Consider the following 19635-nt stretch of genomic DNA (forward strand, 5'->3'; position numbering starts at 1 on the left):
TTCTCTGCATGAATTGCGCAACCGTTATCTGTACCCAACTAAAAATGTCTTATTAAAAGGAAAAAAATGGCAAAAATTGATGATAAGAGGTAATTTGATGTGATCATTGACTTATTTTACAACAGAAAACGATTCAGAGTAGCCGTTTTGTCACCAGTCTGTTCTCGTAAAATCTCTAATTTGATTATTTCTTTTACCAAAACAATGATCGAATGATATTTGGCGTACATATTACGTATCTCGAAAATTCCTATAAATAGATTGAATTGATAGCATTGAAATCTCATCAAATATTCTTCCAAAACATTCGATCGAAACTTGCACATATACGGAATATTCAATTAAGTGTAACTTAAGTTAGTTGTCAAATATTGGAGAAAGGGAGAGAGAATAAATGACAAAATGATGGTTTGCATTTAATGAAAAATCAATGATTCGTTTCTATGAATTTGTTTTGATTTGTTGGCGAACCAAATCAATTCGAATCATTTCATTCAATCAATTGATTTGGATGTCAAAGCTCGATGTGACGCAAACATTTTTCAATTTGCGACTCTGAAATATGTTCGAAAATGATTTAACTGATTTATGACAACACAATAATATGTATGACAACCGCACAAGTTTAGATTGTATCATATAGTATTTTATCAACGGCAAGGACACCAAACAAAACATTCCTCAAAAGGGGCTTGCCAACGTCTGTACCTATGTGTGTTAGTACTATGAGATCAATGAGAACAATATGTTCTATACACGTGCATTGGCTATGCAACAAAATTGCACTCATATTTGGCGCCATCGTAGTAAATACTCTGTATCGTGTAATTGATCTATTTCTCCAATTGACCGATTGACGATTTTCATTCAAACAAAAAGAAAAGAATTGTATAGTGAATTGTCTACTAGGCACGGTCTACGTTCTGTAATTGATAGTATGTTTGTGCATACGATGTTACGTTGTTGTGGCGATGACGGAGGCCGGAGGCCGTAACACAAGCTCTTTTGAGATTTCTCGCTTTTCGTTTGAGGCGCAAATCGGTTTGATTGATGTCTCTCCCATTGATAAACATTTCACGCGTCATTTTTTTTTCCTTCCGCTAGGCCATATTCATGGTTAATTTTTTCCACATGAAATAGCCAGAATATTCGAATTTCGTCGTCCAATTGGTATTCGTCTATTTATTGAAAATAGCACAAACTATATTCTACTACATGTATATGATTCATTGACAGTGTTCGATTCAATTTTAATCAATGAGCTGAAATGAATTGTAAAAACAACACATTTCCCTGTTATGTTTTTGTATTGCGATTCCGGTGTGATGCGCTTATAATTGTAGCAATATTTTGTTTCTGGTGATTGCGTAAATCGGCGATTTTATTCATTTTCTGTTGTTTTTATTTCAACGTTGTATTGATAGTGATAGATGTTTCGTGTGAGGCATCATTTCAACTAAAATAAAGAAGAAGAAGAAAAAAAAAATAAATGAAGCGACGCGCTCGTGTCAAGCTAATTTATCTGCGGCATTTGGTTTGTGCAATTAAGAATGCATGTACAATTATTGGAGACCGCCAAATGAACGATCAATAAAGCAAATTTATTTTCGATCGAAATTGATTTGCTGAGGAATGTGTGCTCCACAGACAGAATGTAAACGATTTTGGATTGATGCGTACTTGCCAGAGACTATCTTCTATCTTTCTCTCTCTGTGTGTAAATATTTTTTTCTTCATTCAATTGAAAATCCATTTTATTAAATAAACATTGAATGGTTCTCAACAGCCAGTTCGGCGCCTTTCATTTGCTCAATATACACATTGATCGCTTTCAATTTTTCGATTTTGTATACAATAAAATATTTATATGCATATCGTCCACATAGAGAGATAGCACTCAATTTTGGTTTTTTGTTTATGTATATGATTGAGTGTGTCCTTTATGATCTGAAATCGAGATAGCCTTCATTTTCATGCCAAATTTATTAAATGCAGTGTAGTTTGTGGCGCCATTACTTTTCAACCGAATGAATTTAACATAGTGGTGAATAATTTTCAACATAACCTTGAATCTTGACATGAGACGACAACAACTCGATTTCAGATTATTCGATGATGATGAAATTTATTTTATTGAAATGAAAGAAACGAAAATTAAAAAAAAAATACGAAAAAGAAAAAAATCTGGCCCATATTGTGTTATATAACCGGTTGAGGCCAACGACATGACTCGTGTACAGAAAAATAAATGTGATGTGAAAGATCACGCGAGACATAATCAAGGCAGAGGAACATCGTTGCAAAATATTAAGTTTACATTGTTCTTTCATTATTCATGTATGCTTTACTATAGCCAACTTTAACCCTAAAACCGTCCTTCTGCAATCCACCTTAATCTCGTCTTTGGGGGCACTCAGTGCCCGTAGTGTATTTTATATTAAAAAAAATTAAAAATGATGATTTTTTTGGATTTTTTTTTCGATATTTCGAGAAATCTTGTGTCTAATCGTAAACTAAAGACATAAATGTGCGCATCGGGTCGGCAGCTACGTTTTGTATATTGTGCTGACGAAATAAAAAAAAATATTGGCTGAACAAATTTTTGCGGTGCCTATGAATTCGACCAGTTTCATTTTCAAAATGGCATTTTACACTGTTTGCCATTAAGTTTTCTCTGTTAAATTTATCTGAGTATGGAAATTCACATATAAATGAATAAAAAAATGAATTGAACACGAGACATGTTTGTTGTGTATATGTAAAAGTAAATCGAAGCAATTCAATGCAAATCATAATTTCGGCAGAATTGGTTTATAATAAATTATTATTCTCATTTGAATTCAGCAATTTTCTGAGTGCCCCAAAGACGAAATGACCATCTTTTTTTTGCCGGCCGTTTTTTCGAGAACCATGGCATGAATAGATGCATATTTTATATTTTTGAGTAGGAACTCGGGGTTTAGTGATGTTTGATGAAAAAAAAAATGGTTTAATTTTAGTTTGAAATTTTGCTCGGGCCCGATGGACGGTTTTAGGGTTAACAACGACACAAAAAATGGACACGTTTTTTAAGAAAGTGATCATGCTTTTCGTTCACAAATTATTTCGCGACAAATATCACGCGAGCAAGAGGCGATGGCACACACAACCACAAAAAAAAACCTACAGCAGGAAAATCGAAAAGAAACGGATATAGCTACTCATTATGACTTTCAGCAATCAAATTTTAATTAGTAAAAATTCATCGTAGTAAATAGTTGAATGAAAGAAACACACACACATACATACATTTTACGCTAGAAGAATACTATTGCTAATTATCGCAATTCAAATATTTTTGCTTTAATCATGTGATGATGACATATTGGACTATTTTTACAAAATAATAAAAAAACGTGATTTATGATAAGGCTGATATTCACTCGATTGATAGAGGAATATTAATTCAAAAATTAAAAGAATGATATGACAAAAATTCAGAGAATTTGATTCAATTTCGGAATAATTTTTAAGTTTTTGACATTTGGAAATATTTCAAAATGTTTGATAAAATAAAATTAAATAATTTAATTTCAATAAAATAAATCCATTTGGTTTTTTTCATCGTCATTTGGATGCATCATAATTATATTCATTCCGAGGCGATTGTATACTATCAATCATTATCGTTAATGTTTACGTTTTTACAGCCGGTGTATATTTGTATGAGATTGGAGACTTTTTTTTGCGAATCTCGCTAATGAGCGCCATCTGATTTTAGTGTGAATTAGATGCAAAAACTGAATTTAATTCTGTAGCATTGAAATGAAAAAGTGAAAAAACAACAACAATAGCACGGCCACACAGAGCTGTACATCTATGCGTGCTGATGCATACATACACATATACGCTTTCTTCATTCTTTCATTCCATTGCTATACGTATCTCACTGGTCAACAGATCTATGTAGCCATGTTACTGTTGTTGTTTTTTTTCTCTTTTTCGATTCAATTCATTGTAACTAAATTGAGTTCAACTATGGAATACAAGATGGCACAGATGAGGGGAATTCGCATTTTGTCTCTTCATAGGCTTAGCCGGTTGCGTTTTTACAATGTCGAGCGCATTTCTTTGATGAAAAAGCGTAAAAAGAATTGAATTAATGAATTCTCTTGAATTTCTCGTTTATTGGTGCCATGTGCAAAATCACACCCCATTGTTGATCCATGCAAACAGCCAATTGAATTTATACGATTATTGCTCTTTGTTGTGACTCATTTCTATCTCCATATTTCTCTCATTCTCTCGTTCAAAATCTCTAATTGTAATCGTTTTTTGAAAAAGAAGGGAGCCAACAACTGAAAGGATTGCATACTCTGTTACTTTGTAACAGCCCACATTTACATGAACACTCTAAATAAGCATTTAAACGATGTGCTCGTAAGTTAGTTTTTTCACCATTTTTCCAGATACAGCCCCATTATCATCTAATTAAGAGAGTGAAACAGAATGTGATCGTACGCGTATTTGCAACTGATAATGTATTGGCTCTCGCCATTGTGCATATATGTGTGTTTGAGTGAGAAATCGGAAAACGAACAAAAAAAATTTAAACGCAAAAAAAATATCTTGCGACAAACTGAACTGAATGCGACACGAAATGCGATGTATAAATATTTGCAAATGTGTGATTTAATGACTCAATCGTAAATCATATTTTGAGTGAAGCGCACATATTACTCTGGTCTTCCGTTCCTTTAGTTTTTGTTCTAAAGAAAACTTTGTAACTTTGTATGAACTTAAACATACGCTTTGTTCTTATTTTTTTTTTTTTTTCAATTAACGAAGAGAAATTCAAAAATTTATCGAATATTATTACATAATATTTTGAATAAACAACAAACTAACGAACAGTAAACAAATCTTAAAGTGTTTTCTCATAATTTTGTAACGCATCCAATAAACATTTAAAAGAGAAACCAAAAAAGGATATATAATTATTATATAATGTAAGTATAGTTCAATTGCAATTGTTCCATTTTAAATCGCGCGCGTTTTACTTTGTATCACCAATGCAAACATATAACGATTTTCCATTGTTGAATCCATTTCCATTTGATTTACCTGTTGCTATAAAAGGGCACCGAAGGAGCGAACGTACGTTCATTTGCATTCGACCCTCACACAACCACGGTCTTACTTAGCATACTCTTTCGACAAATTTAAATAAGAACAATCAAATCATTTAAATTAAATTGCATGTTTTTTTTCTTAAATCAAGTGGTTGAAACAAAAATAAAATCAATTTTCTTCAAACATTTATAGTTAAGATTAAACAAAGTGTCAGTTCGGTCCCACTCTTACTCTCAACGTACTATCACCGTTCAAATAAATTCAAAAAAAGCGTCGACGATCAAAGCTCATTCGCAATTATTTCATCGCTAAATTTAATTAGATTTCATTAAACTTTGCACGTATTTTGGTATGTTTTAATCATTATATATATTGTTCTACAATCTAGCCTGTTCTGGGCAGACAATTTTACTCAACTATTCTAATCGAAATGGTCGCATTTACGGTTTTTTTCTCTCTCTTCCTTCATTTCGGTTCAATATTTTATTTTCCATGATAATTGAAATACGATAGTATTGAAATCGACCGCCAACTTTATTCAAATCGTACTCGGCTCATTTTAATCATATCGTTTGTTGCATTGTCATCAGTGTGTCTAGTAAGATGTCACCAAAGTTCACAGCAAACTTAAAATTGTTTTGTGTGGATTTTTCCACGCATCTTCGTCTCAAATATCCGGATTTTTTAGAGCAAATGTCTCTTGCTTTTCAATGAGTGTGATTGAAATCACCAAATGGAAAAAGAATTTAACAAAAAATAAATCGACGTCATCATAAACGTTGACCTTTTTAATCTTTTTCCGTCCAGTTTTTTTTTTGTTATTTCTCAAAAATAAGAAAAGAAAAAAAAAATAAGTGTTTGTTTACAAAACCTGCACCTTTTCAATTTTAATGCAATTAAAAAAGCATAAAAAACTGAAATGATTAGACTCCAGACAGTTGGGGATTTCAGTATTTATTATTTATTAACCTTTTTCTACGTCATTTTTATACTGAAACAATCGAACTGTTTGTAAATTACAATGGAAAATTATCACGTCAGCTGTGAATTGGCGCGCAAACGGCATGTGTGTGTTTTTTTAAATAAAATCATGATCCAAAGTTGCATTGAGAAGAGAAACCATATCGGTCTGATAACATTTGAAATAGTTTGAATCCTTGTACTCAAATACATAGAAGAAAATACAGAGAAGAAAAAAATAAAGCACACACCAATATTGTGATTAAATCTAGAAAGTACGCTAACGTAATTCTTATTTTCATAATGTTGCGCTAACTCATTCCTATGTATGCTCTGGCAAAGATGTAGTGATGACGCCTTACGATTTGAGAGAGCGAGATGGAGAAAAAAAACAAGTTGATTCCTCTATTTTCCTAACAATGCGCAATGTAAACGGGCAAAATAGAGATGATCGTTAAAGTAAAATATTATTGGATTTTTGTTATTGTTATTTCCCTGAATTATCGCCGTCCTACATTGAATGCGTACAATTTCTAAAACCGATACGATTGTGTGAATAGTTTTCTGATTTTATTTTTGATGCAAACGGAAGATAGCGTCGTCGATGGATTCATATATTGCACATTTGCCAACCGCTTTTATTATTTTTGTACTTTGCATTTATTTTGCTTGGATTGACGATATAATGTGTTGTCTTCTAATTGTCATACACATCCGATTTGCTGTCGTTTTACCAATCATCATTTCACATTAATTTTAATCGAAGACGGTGATTTGTATTTTTCAGTTCGCATTGAAGATGTCCGCACGCCTAATCATTCTGTTGACGGTGGCTTTTGTAATGATTTTGAATGCCCATGTTGTTGTGGCGCATCCACTAACACCATCCGAACAAATGCTACTAGATTTTGAATCAGCGCAATTAGCCAAGAAATTGGTAAGTGATTAAACAATGTTTTTTTTTCGGCAGCATAGTGCTCTCCATTCAATAAATTGATATAAACGAAAGTTCATATTTTAACAATTTTAATTTTGCTATACAGGCATTCCAATTGCAACATTCGGTAGAAGAGAAATACCAACCATATGGTGGGCACATCGAACAAATGCCGCCATCCGGATATATTGAGAATTATGAAAAGCCCGTTGACAATATTAACGATATAAACAATAATCTAAACGAACCATTTAAATCAGCTGAACAAAGTCCAGCAGAACCATTACCTAATGCAGAACGACTTGTTGCCGATGATAAGACAATAATGTACAAGAAAAATGGCAAAAACTACCGTAAGTTCAATAAATTGAATGTTATTTTTCTCTTTTACTAATAATGCATTTATTTTTTATTTGATTTCATCTTTAGATATGACAATTTGTCACTTTAAAATTTGTAACATGGGACGCAAACGAGATACACACAATCAAATGTACTAAAAATTGTGAACTGTCGTTCAAATTTTTTCTCCATTCTATGGCTATTGCCAAAATGATGAAAAAAAAACACAAACAATGGCAACTCATTCGAAAATGCATTATCGCCATCATAGTTATGACAACAAAAAACACACAAATCTATTTAACTTTCGATGTAAATTATATCTGTTTAAAATGATCACGTGCAAATTACACAATCCCGGTGTTGGAAATCAACTGCTCGTTGATGAAAGAACCATTTTTATGACAATTAAATAATAATCAATTTATTTGGCGATAATGTTCACAGGCACATTTTGTAATTGTTGAAAAAATTTATAAAAAAAAAAATGTATTTATATTTTACGTTAATTGCCACAGCAGTATGTTATTTATAGCATTTAAGGATATCAGCAAAAATTTAATTCACAAACACACACTCACATATACACACTCACACGAAGAAAACATCTTTTTTTATTTTCTCCCATTCTTTTTTTGAACACAAATAAAACACAAAAATGAATTTATTTATTTATGAAAATGTGCACGTGAAATATAAAGAAAAATAAATTTGTAAGTGCAGAAAAAAAAATGCAAAACATAAAATAAATATTAAAATAATTTTATTCATTTAAAATTCATGCATATGCTTAGACTTTTCTTAAATATGTGAATCGTGAGTATCAATAAGTTGATAAAATAAAACCAATTTTAAATTTGAGCGGCAAAAGACAAAGCGCATTGAACGCATCCGTTGTGATGGAGCTTTTATCGTCAGAGTAACGCAATTGAAAAGCACAAAACAGCTGTCACATCATTGAGTCTGTAATCTTGTATGTGATGTGATAAATGTTATATTCATTGAGAAAAACGGAACGAAGGGAGAAAAATAAATTACACACAATCAGTAGTCATGGCTGTCTGAGGTGTACGAAGAAGTATATGATTACATCGACAAAATTTTTATTGTTTGATTGAACATGCAATTACTCTAAACGGATGTTAATTCATTCAAAATCATATTGTGAAATTTATTTCACGCTCAGAATCTCAAATATTATTTGAAAAATTGTGTAAACAAAGTGATACATTTACGCCCAATTATTGTTTACCATTACATCTATCAATCAACGAGCCAAATTTTGCCATATGATTTTTGTTGTTTTGTTATGGCCAGTGTCGAATTGTCATTGAATGTCTGACTGAAGAAAAAAAAACATATACATTTTCAATTTTTGCGTGATTTCTCGTGTTTCTGTATATTTTTCATCTTTCGTTTAAACTTTTGTTTGTTCGTCATCCGTGCTACCATTTTACGGTGGTTTCGGTTCATTTTACCACTTTTCAACGCATTAAATAAAAATGGCATCTACATTGCAACTGGAATTTGCGCAAGCAATGTCCGATTTTAAAACAATGTTTCCTGATATGGAACGAGATGTGATTGAGGCTGTGCTCAGAGCCAATCAGGGAGGTGTCGATGCGACCATTGATCAACTTTTAGCAATGAGCACAGACAATCAGGTTTGCTGTTTGTTCAATAATAAAGCCGAGAAGAAAAAAACAGAATGTCATTCATCTCAAATGTATTTTCAGAATGAAAAATTACGGAATGAATTAGAGCAAAGTGCCTCAAATTCACCAGTGCAATCGTCTCAAAATCATTCGGCTATTGTGGAAAAAGATCTAATTGTACCAATTAGTTCAACAATTGTGTCAACATCATCTGTAAATCGTGTGACAGGTGCATCGCCAAAAGTAAAATGTCCATCAACTTTGGCTACATCATCGGCTAGCGCACGACCAAATTCAACCAATTCAAATCGATGGGAACCACCATTATTGGGTCCATTGCCGCCATCCTTTCTACGTTTAACATCGAACGAAGTAAATATCAAAATCAATTTTCACATAATTTTTTTTCTTTTTTCAAATAATCATGTATTTATGTTTTCACTGCACAATAGAATCGATCGGATTTTGAAATTCCCGATGAACAATTCGCAATAATGCTACAAAATGAAGAGTTTATGAACGAATTGAGATGGAATCAAGAATTTATGTTAGCATTAGAAAAGGAACAGCAGGAAAAAGGAAGCAAAGTTGACGATTTAGTGTTTACAGAACGATTAAAACACATGGGCAAGCGATCTCGCAAGAAATTTATGCAATTGGCCAAAGTATTTACGTGGCAACGGAATAAAAAGCCGGGAGCCGTACGTCATCCGGACTCATTGCTTCTACAAGAAGAGCACAGCGATGACGATGAGCAACCGAGACGTATACAAAAAAAATAATCATAACCAAAAAAAAGCAAAACATTTTTTCAATGGAATGGTTTGAAGAACAATTTGTGACAGAAAGTGATATGGAATAAGTTTCAATTTGAAATTGAAATGCTTTTTTTTTTAATTAGTTTTGTTTTAAGATAATTTGTCGAGCAAAATAATCGCAACAACAGCACAACCAAAGTATAATTAACCAGAAATATTTTAAAGAAACAACGGAACCACGTACAAAAGTTTGCAAGATACGTAAACAAGCCCATTAAGCAAGATACGTAAACAAAATGGCACAGCATTTAAAGTCTAAAAACAAAAACTGAACCCGAAAATATTGAAAGTCAAACGAATAGCAACAACGGGCTAAAATACAGTCGAGAGAGAAAACAATTTAATTTTAGACATAAGAATTACACTTTACACCAAAAACACACAAACGAGTTTTTTTTTTTAAATACAAGTGACTATAGTGCTCGAATATATTTATTTATTTATTATTTTCGTGCATTTTATCTTTATAATTTTTTTTTATACATATACACGAACCTATTTTTGTTGATTACCTCTAATTTTGTGTTTGTCATTGTTAGAATAAAAATTTGTGATATTTTCTTTTTGTTTATTGTTTATTGCACTTTGTATATTAGATGTATTTTTTATAAGCGGAGAATTATTTTTTCTCAAAAAATTATTGCTTATTTGCAAAATAAAATCTATTTTTTGTGCATGGCACTCTTATTAATTAAAAAAAAATATTAAACAAAAAATTAATTTAAAAAATTGAAATTTGCAAAAAATTGCATATAGAATTTTTGAAACATGATACAAGTGTGTATGACGTCAAAATAAGATAATTTTTATCAACTAGACAATTGTTATTGGCTGCGAATTCCCATTCGATATTAAATGTAGTGAGACAGTCTTGTTTAAAAATGCTTTGTTTTCTCACAAATTCCTCAGATAATAATTAGAATATTCGAATGAAAGAAACTTTTTATGCTCGCAGTTAGAGAAAGTGAGGGAGCGAATTAGGAGAAAGGAGAGTGAATACATAAAACCGATTTAATAGTAGTATTTGATGATTTATTTGACGAATGAGAGCATAGATTTATAGAATAAATGTTCTGCAAATTCATCTTGACAACAATGTATTATTAAATAAATAATTATTTCAATCATAAAATGAATTTTTAAATGTTAAGCGACCCCATAAACGTTCACCAATGGGCATTTAATCGTTCAGCCACTTTGCTCACAATATCATGATGATTTGCATACAATTCGATATTTCGATCTAAATCTAACCAACGGACGCTTCCAGCATCATCACCCGCTTCGAATTTAATGTCTTTCAACGTATCGCCGGTATCATCATGAAAATTGAATGCAGTCGTTTCGATCCATGCGTTATCAGTATTCCTAGGATCTTTCAAAATATTATTTAGTGAATAAAAAAAATATCAAAAAAATAAGGATTAAATACCATCAACATAACCGGAATAGATTTCCGTTCCATTTTTTTCAAAAAATCGATCAATTTCTTGTACTGCAACCAAACGTATGAAAAGTGAATAGGATGTTGTTGTCAATCGAAAGCAACTTAATACCTTTATTGCTGTTCATGGCTTCTTCGATGAATTCACGTTTTAATGTAGCTGTTGCTTTTTCTCCCGCATCGACCATCCCACCTGGTATCGCCCATTCCAGAGTATCACGCCGTTGAATTGCCACCATTTGAACAATATTTCTATTAAATTTTCAAAACAATAATCAGAAAATGCTATCATCAAATTTATATAAATATTTCATCATTACCTTCCGGATGTCGTGTGTTTAACAATGGTGCCATCATTGCTTCGTTTCCATTTTGTAACTATTGGATCTGCGGCATGGTTGACACCCCAACGGCCCAGCAACCCTCTTCCAGCCACTCCTGTTCGGCCGGCTACATTAAGCGGATATTTATCACGAATTTCATATTCACCATGGAATGAGGTGCGATCAATTTTACCGTCAATTGAATTCCAGATCGGATGAAAGTTTGTGTCATCTACAAAAAAAAAAAATGAAGTGAAAAATGTTGTGAAACTGGCTTCTTCGTGGGGATTTTTGTTATTTAACCTATCGCTGGATCTGCATATGGTGCCCCGACCAAACTTGACGATTCATAAAATTCCGGCTTGTATTCAGTATATTTTTCCATCCAATTTACCAAATTGTCTGGTACTGTAAATCTTTTAACACCATTGCTTCGAGGATATATGGCATTGCGGCACGTTTGATGAAGAAATGGCACAATGGTATTCTTCATACTACAAGAAATCGATTGGTGGCAAAAATTTAATTTTAATTGATTAAGAAAGACGAATTGCCAAAGCAACACAAAATTACACATAATAACACATCGATAAGTCACAAATGAAGCTAAAACAAGTGATGTTTTCAAATGAGTGTTCGTAAATGATACAAAAGACGGCGCCACTTGCATATAATGTATTAAAACATATAAAAAGCACAAATATTGACATATCAGTGCGAGTGCTTAGTATTTTTAGACAAATACAAATCTATCCCTATCGGCATCTTAAAAAATCACCATACTTTGCCGCTGAGAAAAAGTGACAGACAACAAAAATGTCTTCGATACTATTTTTAGAATTTGAATGAATGAATGGTGTAGTACTATGGCTGGTTCATTGGTGTATTTTTTCCGCTCTCTCTCTCTCCCCTTTTCGATAGACGTACGACTATGTCGGTGCGTGTGTGTGTGTGTGTTTGTGTGTTGTCAGTTGAATTGCGTACACTTTTAGCGAGTCAAAGCAAGAGATCGCCGATTATCTGATTCTTCTTTTTTTTTAATTTATACTTTTTGTTTTTGCTTCATTTGATTTTCAAGAGACAGAAGAAGAAAACGAGAAAGAAAGACAACGATGTTGAATGCATTACAACTGATACTGACACCGTCATTGGTGATGCGGTTGTTATTCCTTTTATTGTTTTCTACATTCACATCTTGTGCTCATTCAACAAATGCCAGTAAGAAAAATGTTCTGTTTATAATTGTTGATGATTTACGTCCGGCGTTAGGTTGTTATGCCGATTTACTTGCCCTGACACCGAATATAGACCGATTGGCTGAGAAAAGCACACTATTTCAACGGGCCTATGCACAGGTAAAAAAACGCAAACTCACACATTCACACTTACTCACTCACAGTCAGTTCATTTATAATTCATTTTACCTGAGTTGAACACACTTTAGTAGAGTTAGAAGAAATATGAAACACAAGCAAAACAACAGAAAAAAACTAAATATAAAACTAAAATCAAAGAAACAAAACACCAACACATACAAAAAACCCATTAAAACATATCCGCAGCAAGCGTTGTGCGCACCATCTCGAAACTCAGCGCTCACAAGCCGAAGACCGGATACAATTCATCTGTACGATTTTTACAGCTACTGGCGAACATCGGTAGGCAATTTCACAACAATACCACAATATTTTAAAGAACATGGCTACAAAACATATTCAATTGGCAAAGTATTTCATCCGGGCGCATCTTCAAATTTTAACGATGACTTCCCATTTAGTTGGTCAAATAAGACCTATCATCCATCCACCGAAAAATGGATGAACGATGCCGTATGCTATGATAAAATCTCACAACAATTGCAACGCAATCTAATATGTCCTGTTGATGTAAACCGAATGCCGTTGCACTCATTACCTGACATACAATCGATTGGAACTGCTAAGCAATTGTTAAGTACATTTAAAAAAACATCGATACCGTTTTTTATTGCGATTGGCTTACACAAGCCGCATATTCCATTTCGGTTCCCATCGAAATACTTGCGTTATCATGACATTGATAAATTTAAAAAAAACGACTTCATTCATGTGCCACCAAATCTACCGACTGTCGCCTTTAATCCATACAATGATATACGTCTTCGAGACGACGTTCGAAAATTGAACATTTCGTTTCCGTTCGGTCCGATGGTAAAATCGTTTGCATGGCACATTAGACAAGCCTATTACGCAGCTGTAACATATGTTGATGATCTCCTTGGTGACTTACTACAGAGTGTGGATTTTTCAAATACAATCATTCTATTGACGAGCGATCATGGTTATTCATTGGGCGAACATGCAGAATTTGTATGTATTTATCTCGTTAACTCATTTGAAACCAATGTCAGTGTAATTGTATCATGTTTGTAGGCAAAATATACAAATTTTGAAATTGGTGTACGCGTACCATTGATCATTTATTCACCTGAATATCAACGAAATGCTACGTACAAAGTGCATGCACTTGCTGAACTTGTTGACATATTTCCGACGCTTGTCGAATTGGCGACACTGCCCACAATTAAGGTAAATGCACATACTTTCTTTTTTTTTTCTTTTTTTTTGTTTGTTTTTTTGTTCAACAAAAGTATTTTAGATACATAACGAAACATATGAATAGATAAAATCGAAAGATAACTAGTAAATGATAATGAAAGAATAGTCATGCAGGAAAGGTTACTTCAAGCAAACCACATGCACAGAAGGTAAAAGTCTGGTTCGATATTTCTCAGCTGCTGGAATGCCATTGAACATTACAAATTATCAATTTGCAATCAGTCAATATCCCAGACCTGGCATTTTTCCAACACAATATCCGGACAGTGATAAACCACGTTTGAAATACATCAAAATAATGGGCTATTCATTGCGAACGATTCGATTTCGTTATACCATTTGGCTGGAATTCAATCCAAAAACATTCAAACGAAGTAAGTATTTCAAACCGCTTAATTAATATATGATGTTATGTTGTTCATGTATTGAATGTGGTTTATTATTATTTATTTTTTATTTCATTTTTTAGATTGGCACAAATACTATGGCGAAGAATTATACGATCATTCCATCGACCCGGAAGAGAATCTAAATTTGGTGAATCGACATGAATTTGACGCCATAAAATTGCAATTAAAACATTTACTTCGTAGCAAACTTGAAAATAATTAGAAATGAAAGTACGATGAATGTTTGATATGTTTTTGTCGGTGATGCTGTCGCTGTTGGTGCTTCTGCTGATGCTGCCGCTGTTGCCGGCGATAAATATTCGTGTATCGCAATAAATTTAAGAAAGTATTTTGCTATCGTTGTGGGTGTTGATTTATTTTATAAACACATACGATGCAATGATTCAAATGGTCTGAAATTATATGTGAAACCAATGCATCACGCATTCCTGTAAAATTCGTTCTTACATTCATCTTTTCTTACACGGTATTCTCTCTTTCTTTCTCCTTGATTGTGTATCGTTTATGTGGTAGTTTTTGATAAATTGTCAAAAGAAACAGGATGGCTAAATAAAAAGGCTATTTACATTATTAACAGTTTCGAGAATCATTCAAAAGGGTTTGACCGGACGGAATGAATGCAAAATTTTACCTATTTTGGCCAAACCGAACAAATAAATTACCATACATCGAATAAATATATTTTCACTCTTTTTTCGCTATCTTGCTATGTATCAGTGTTGTACTTAATAGGTATTACCTATAATTTTGCTTGGAACGGTTCTTGAAATCTTTCTTTTCAATTGAAATGGTGTAAGAGAGCAATTTAGTTTTGGTTTAACCATAGGACGAGCCTAAAAGTGTCTTTTACATGTATTTATATGCAAACGTCATTCTCTGAACTTTAGAAGAATCTCCCTACACTAATGTAAGAGGAACTAGAAGAAATGGTGAGGAACTAGAAGAAATGGTTTGTGCATTGGATAAATTTCCACTATTGTATATTAAATAAGACATGAACCACCACACATTTTCATTAGTTCGATGTTTATAGGATAGATACAGCGCCATTCAATGTCTGACAACTATACTTGTCCTATGGGTTTAACCTAATTTAATTGGCTTCTTCTAATGGGGTAAACGTTCTTTAACATTTAAACCGTGATTCGGCATTTATAACTAGATCCACAATTTTTGCGATTATATGAACTCAATAAATAGTCACACATTCATTCTCGGACATTCATATTGTTGTACAATAGCTCGTTCATTCAATTTTAAGAAACTGACAGCGTCTGCACTGCTCATGCTCGTCCAGAAAGAGCAAGAGAAAAAATACGTAATATAATAATAAATTTGTGGTTCCAAAAATAACAGTAATACAATGACGATAACAAATATTTCATGCGATAATCAGTAGAAAAAGTGAGAAAGGGAACATAATCATATACGCTCACACCCAATTGGAAATATTAATATAAAATATAAGGAATAAAAAAAAAAAATAGAAAAAAAATCAACTGATAAATCTTAAACGATGTTCAATAATAATAATTGTAATTTTTCAACTGAAATAAATACTTATGCAATAAGGCATCTCGCATGAATAATCCGGCTGTATGTGTATTTAGTTCACGAATATTTTTTTTTTTTTGCGGTAATTTATTCTGTGTGTAAAATATTGAAAGCAACTTTTTAAACACCCACCAACATCCGTCATCCAACGATCTCACCGATTACAGACGCACGCATACATTCTCTCGCCACCTCTCTATCGCATTTTATTCATCCGTCATGTTTGTTGTATATTTCGAAATCGGGTTCACATTATTGTATATATATATTTCTCCCATGAGCTGAGACTTTTCAATTTCTATTGAGTTTTTCTATCTTGCTCTGGCGTTCTCATTAAAATATGCATCTGTGGTGCGTGTGTGTGTGTGTGTGTGTACGGCTATACGCGCGCCGTTACATATGCCGAGAAATCTATTCATTCAATAAATTGCAAATATTTTGCAAAGCACTGAAAATATTTTCATTAACAGCCGCACAAAGATCGTGCGCACATTTCAACCGCTAATTTAAGATGAGACCATTATAGAGAATCTCAATGATGAGATTCTCACACTAAACGAAATGCAATTAGTTTGTTTTGTTCGATTTTTCTTTTTGGTTCACATCTATATTATTTACTGACCGATAATTGGCCTCGTCATCGGGCGACATTTTCAGACAAAATGACAACAAATCGATATCACAAGACACAATAATAATAATAATAATAATGAGTCTGTTCCAGGTGATAATGAGTTCATTCCCGACTAATTGACAACAATTGTACACTTGTCACAGATGCGCAGCCATTGAAATTATTATTAAACAATTTTGTTTTATTTAAAAATTGATAACACATTGTAAAATAAAAATCATTCATAATATTATAGATAGAGAGATAGACCGAGAGAGTTAGATAGACCGTGATCAGCTATAATAGATTTGTAGCTATTGTATAGCAAATTTACATTGAGCATGTGAAAAATGCAAGCGCTTTACAATAGGTTTTTCGACACTCATGATCACATTTGTGTCACACATCAACATCAAATGCATTTGATATTTATATGCATGCTGTATGAATGGTTCCATATCGTGTATAAATATAATGTATTATGAGAACAATCGAGCGGGGGACATCCAGATCGAATTATTTGCGGTGCACATCTCTCTTTCTCTCATTTACTCCAAACAAACAATCAAACACACAAAAAAAAAACTATGTCGTCAAAATTCGAGCTGAATGTCGGAAACAGCGAATTGTTCTTTGATGCCGGAAAGTACATCCGCAAAACTTTGATATAAAAAAAGGTCGATGCTCATACAATATATTACATAGAGAACATGAATCGAGAGAAAGAGAGGGAGAGAGTGATGTTGGGGTCAATTTTGCATCATTTATGAAAGCGAATTAGACAATTCATTTTTATTTTAAATTTTTCAATCTCTGTCATGGACAAGTATACGCTGCTCACTATATGTAGAATGTATACATATCGATAAAGTGACAATTATCGATTGTTTTAAATTCAATTTCGTCATTTTTATCAATTGCAACATAATCAATCTTATACGTCTCAATCAAATAAAATAAAAACTTGAACAATCGATTTTGGCCAATGGAATGTTGTCTATCGTCAAAGGCGATCAGTATCGATCAAGAATACAATATAGTACTTTATATTCATTTGATTGGAGAGACGGAAAGACAGAGAGAATGACTGGCTGTGCTTATTCAATATCATATTTTGTTCTTTGATGTTAATTAATTATTCTGTTGGCTTTTTTCAGCTATTGCGGATGCACGCGCGAAACTTCCGTTTGGAATTTATCATAAGTTGGATCTAAATTTTTTGTTTCATATACAAAAGAAACGAATGAAATAAAATAAAACAACGACAAAGTTATTCCATATGAATGGCATGAACACTGTTTTTTTAAGCAATAACAATGGTAATCGTGATGGCATTAACAATTCACTAGATTTCGTCGTAACGCAATTCCAATTCGAAATGAGCGAGTACTTCAATTGAATATTTAAAAAAGAACACACGCACACAACGAAACATAGCAAAATGAAAAAAAAAAAATTAAAATTAATGCTATTGTAGCAAAGCGCTCTGAATTGCCATCAGAAAGAGACGACAACCCATTGAAAATCATAAAAGAGATTTCTCTTCAATTCATTTTTGGTGTTTGATTATACATTTCTAAAAAAGGGACTAAGCACAAAATTGCTTTGACCATAGGCTGTTTGTTGTGTTTGATAGATGAATGTTAATTTTCTATGAATTTCAATTTGCACACATTTGTCTACAGCATTTCCTTTCACCCAAAACACACACACACACACATAGAATGATCACAAAGCGAAGCGATTGCATTGAAAATGCAAACTATGTGAGCGAATGCTTGTGTGCATGTCATTTTTTTTTGTCAATTTCAACAACAGCACCAGAAGCAGCAACAACAACAAGTATTTTTTCTTGTCTGTTAAATAGATGTGAATATAATATCAATTTCACTTTGTGCTCTAGGTTTCGGATGCCTGTTCACAAATTCACTCAAACATCCAAATACAAAACATTTCAAAATTAAGTGAACGAAACACTCAAACTACTAAATGTCCCTATGGCTGTGTATGTATTTGTATGCTTTTTTAAGAAAAAAAGAGCATGTTTAAAAATGCATGTTTCCACTTACCATTTTCAACACATCCACATCCTGATTATCAATTAGTTTGCCTTTTTAGGCAACGACGGTTGATGCAGCAGCTTGTGGTTTTTATGTATGTACACAGTTTTCCCACGCCTATGTTGTCATCGGTTTGATTTTGTTGATTTTCTATATCCTCTTTGCACATTACAAAACAATGAAAATGAAGCGAGAGTGCGAGCGAGAAGGAAGCAGACAGGGAAATCACATCCCGCATAGGACGATATATTACAACAACAAAATTCAATTCCCCATTCAGCGCTAAATTCACAAGAGGAATAAGTCAAAAATTCGTGAGAGAATTGAATTGAAATAGCATATTTTGGATAAAAACAACAACATATGTACGATCGCATATAAAACTATATTGAGTAATGTTGATTTTGAATAAACCTTGCTTTTTCAGTGACTAATTTATTTTTTTGCGCGCGCATCAAACAACTGTTTTCATTTCAAATCAAAACTTACATAGAACATTAGAGACTACCTACTGTGGCTCATTAATGACTGAGCTATTTTGAGATATCGGTAAACGCATCAGAAAATTCCTTCAAAAAAGAAAAATCGAAAAAACAGACTCCTCACAACATAACACATTACTTTTTTTTTAATTTTTCAAGCACCGATCATGTTCCTGAACAAATGCGCCAATTATTGAGGATATATTCGAGTAAACATCGAGGCAAAAAGAAACCCTTAACCAAACCGGAAATACTTTGATTTCCTTTCATTCCCTTCTCCTCTCTCTCTCTCTCTCTCTCTCTCTCTCTCTCTCTCTCTCTCTCTCTC

The 19635-nt window shown here is 32.9% G+C and overlaps 4 protein-coding genes across 8 annotated transcripts; 3 read left to right on the plus strand and 1 right to left on the minus strand.

The window, feature by feature from the left end:
* The first annotated feature begins 4794 nt into the window (after nucleotides 1–4794).
* Nucleotides 4795–7860, plus strand: LOC116345734. Of its 2 annotated transcripts, none has more exons than XM_031775381.1 (4): nucleotides 4795–4988; nucleotides 6860–7009; nucleotides 7116–7362; nucleotides 7439–7860. In XM_031775381.1, exons 2-4 carry the CDS (start codon nucleotides 6872–6874, stop codon nucleotides 7507–7509), a joined length of 456 nt encoding a protein of 151 aa, XP_031631241.1. In that variant the 5' UTR covers nucleotides 4795–4988; nucleotides 6860–6871; the 3' UTR covers nucleotides 7510–7860. The 2 variants fall into 2 exon arrangements, with proteins under 2 accessions (XP_031631241.1, XP_031631242.1); XM_031775382.1 differs by lacking the exon at nucleotides 4795–4988 and adding an exon at nucleotides 5161–5461.
* Nucleotides 7861–8156: 296 nt separating this feature from the next.
* LOC116345754 (CUE domain-containing protein 1) lies at nucleotides 8157–10242 on the plus strand. Its single transcript, XM_031775414.1, has 3 exons — nucleotides 8157–9015; nucleotides 9088–9378; nucleotides 9459–10242. Exons 1-3 carry the CDS (start codon nucleotides 8854–8856, stop codon nucleotides 9786–9788), a joined length of 783 nt encoding a protein of 260 aa, XP_031631274.1. The 5' UTR covers nucleotides 8157–8853; the 3' UTR covers nucleotides 9789–10242.
* Nucleotides 10243–10834: 592 nt separating this feature from the next.
* On the minus strand, nucleotides 10835–12222 carry LOC116345891 (ADP-ribose pyrophosphatase, mitochondrial). Its single transcript, XM_031775626.1, has 5 exons — nucleotides 11895–12222; nucleotides 11589–11823; nucleotides 11381–11520; nucleotides 11257–11319; nucleotides 10835–11199 (listed from the first exon to the last, which is right to left on the minus strand). The coding sequence occupies exons 1-5, from the start codon at nucleotides 12166–12168 to the stop codon at nucleotides 10991–10993; spliced, it is 921 nt and encodes a 306-aa protein (XP_031631486.1). The 5' UTR covers nucleotides 12169–12222; the 3' UTR covers nucleotides 10835–10990.
* A 339-nt stretch (nucleotides 12223–12561) lies between these two features.
* Nucleotides 12562–16032, plus strand: LOC116345890 (iduronate 2-sulfatase). Of its 4 annotated transcripts, XR_004201540.1 has the most exons (6): nucleotides 12562–12946; nucleotides 13154–13939; nucleotides 14003–14158; nucleotides 14295–14337; nucleotides 14411–14562; nucleotides 14658–14767. XR_004201540.1 is itself a non-coding variant. In XM_031775621.1 (5 exons), the coding sequence occupies exons 1-5, from the start codon at nucleotides 12704–12706 to the stop codon at nucleotides 14798–14800; spliced, it is 1596 nt and encodes a 531-aa protein (XP_031631481.1). In that variant the 5' UTR covers nucleotides 12566–12703; the 3' UTR covers nucleotides 14801–16032. The 4 variants fall into 4 exon arrangements, 3 of the variants coding, with proteins under 3 accessions (XP_031631485.1, XP_031631481.1, XP_031631484.1); XM_031775621.1 differs by having other exon boundaries at nucleotides 12566–12946; nucleotides 14295–14562; nucleotides 14658–16032; XM_031775624.1 differs by having other exon boundaries at nucleotides 12860–12946; nucleotides 13234–13939; nucleotides 14295–14562; nucleotides 14658–16032.
* Nucleotides 16033–19635: the final 3603 nt, after the last annotated feature.

The sequence above is a fragment of the Contarinia nasturtii genome, unplaced genomic scaffold (assembly GCF_009176525.2).
Source record: "Contarinia nasturtii isolate CC-2019 unplaced genomic scaffold, AAFC_CNas_1.1 Cnas_scaffold_1371, whole genome shotgun sequence".
Classification (NCBI taxonomy): Eukaryota; Metazoa; Arthropoda; class Insecta; order Diptera; family Cecidomyiidae; genus Contarinia; species Contarinia nasturtii.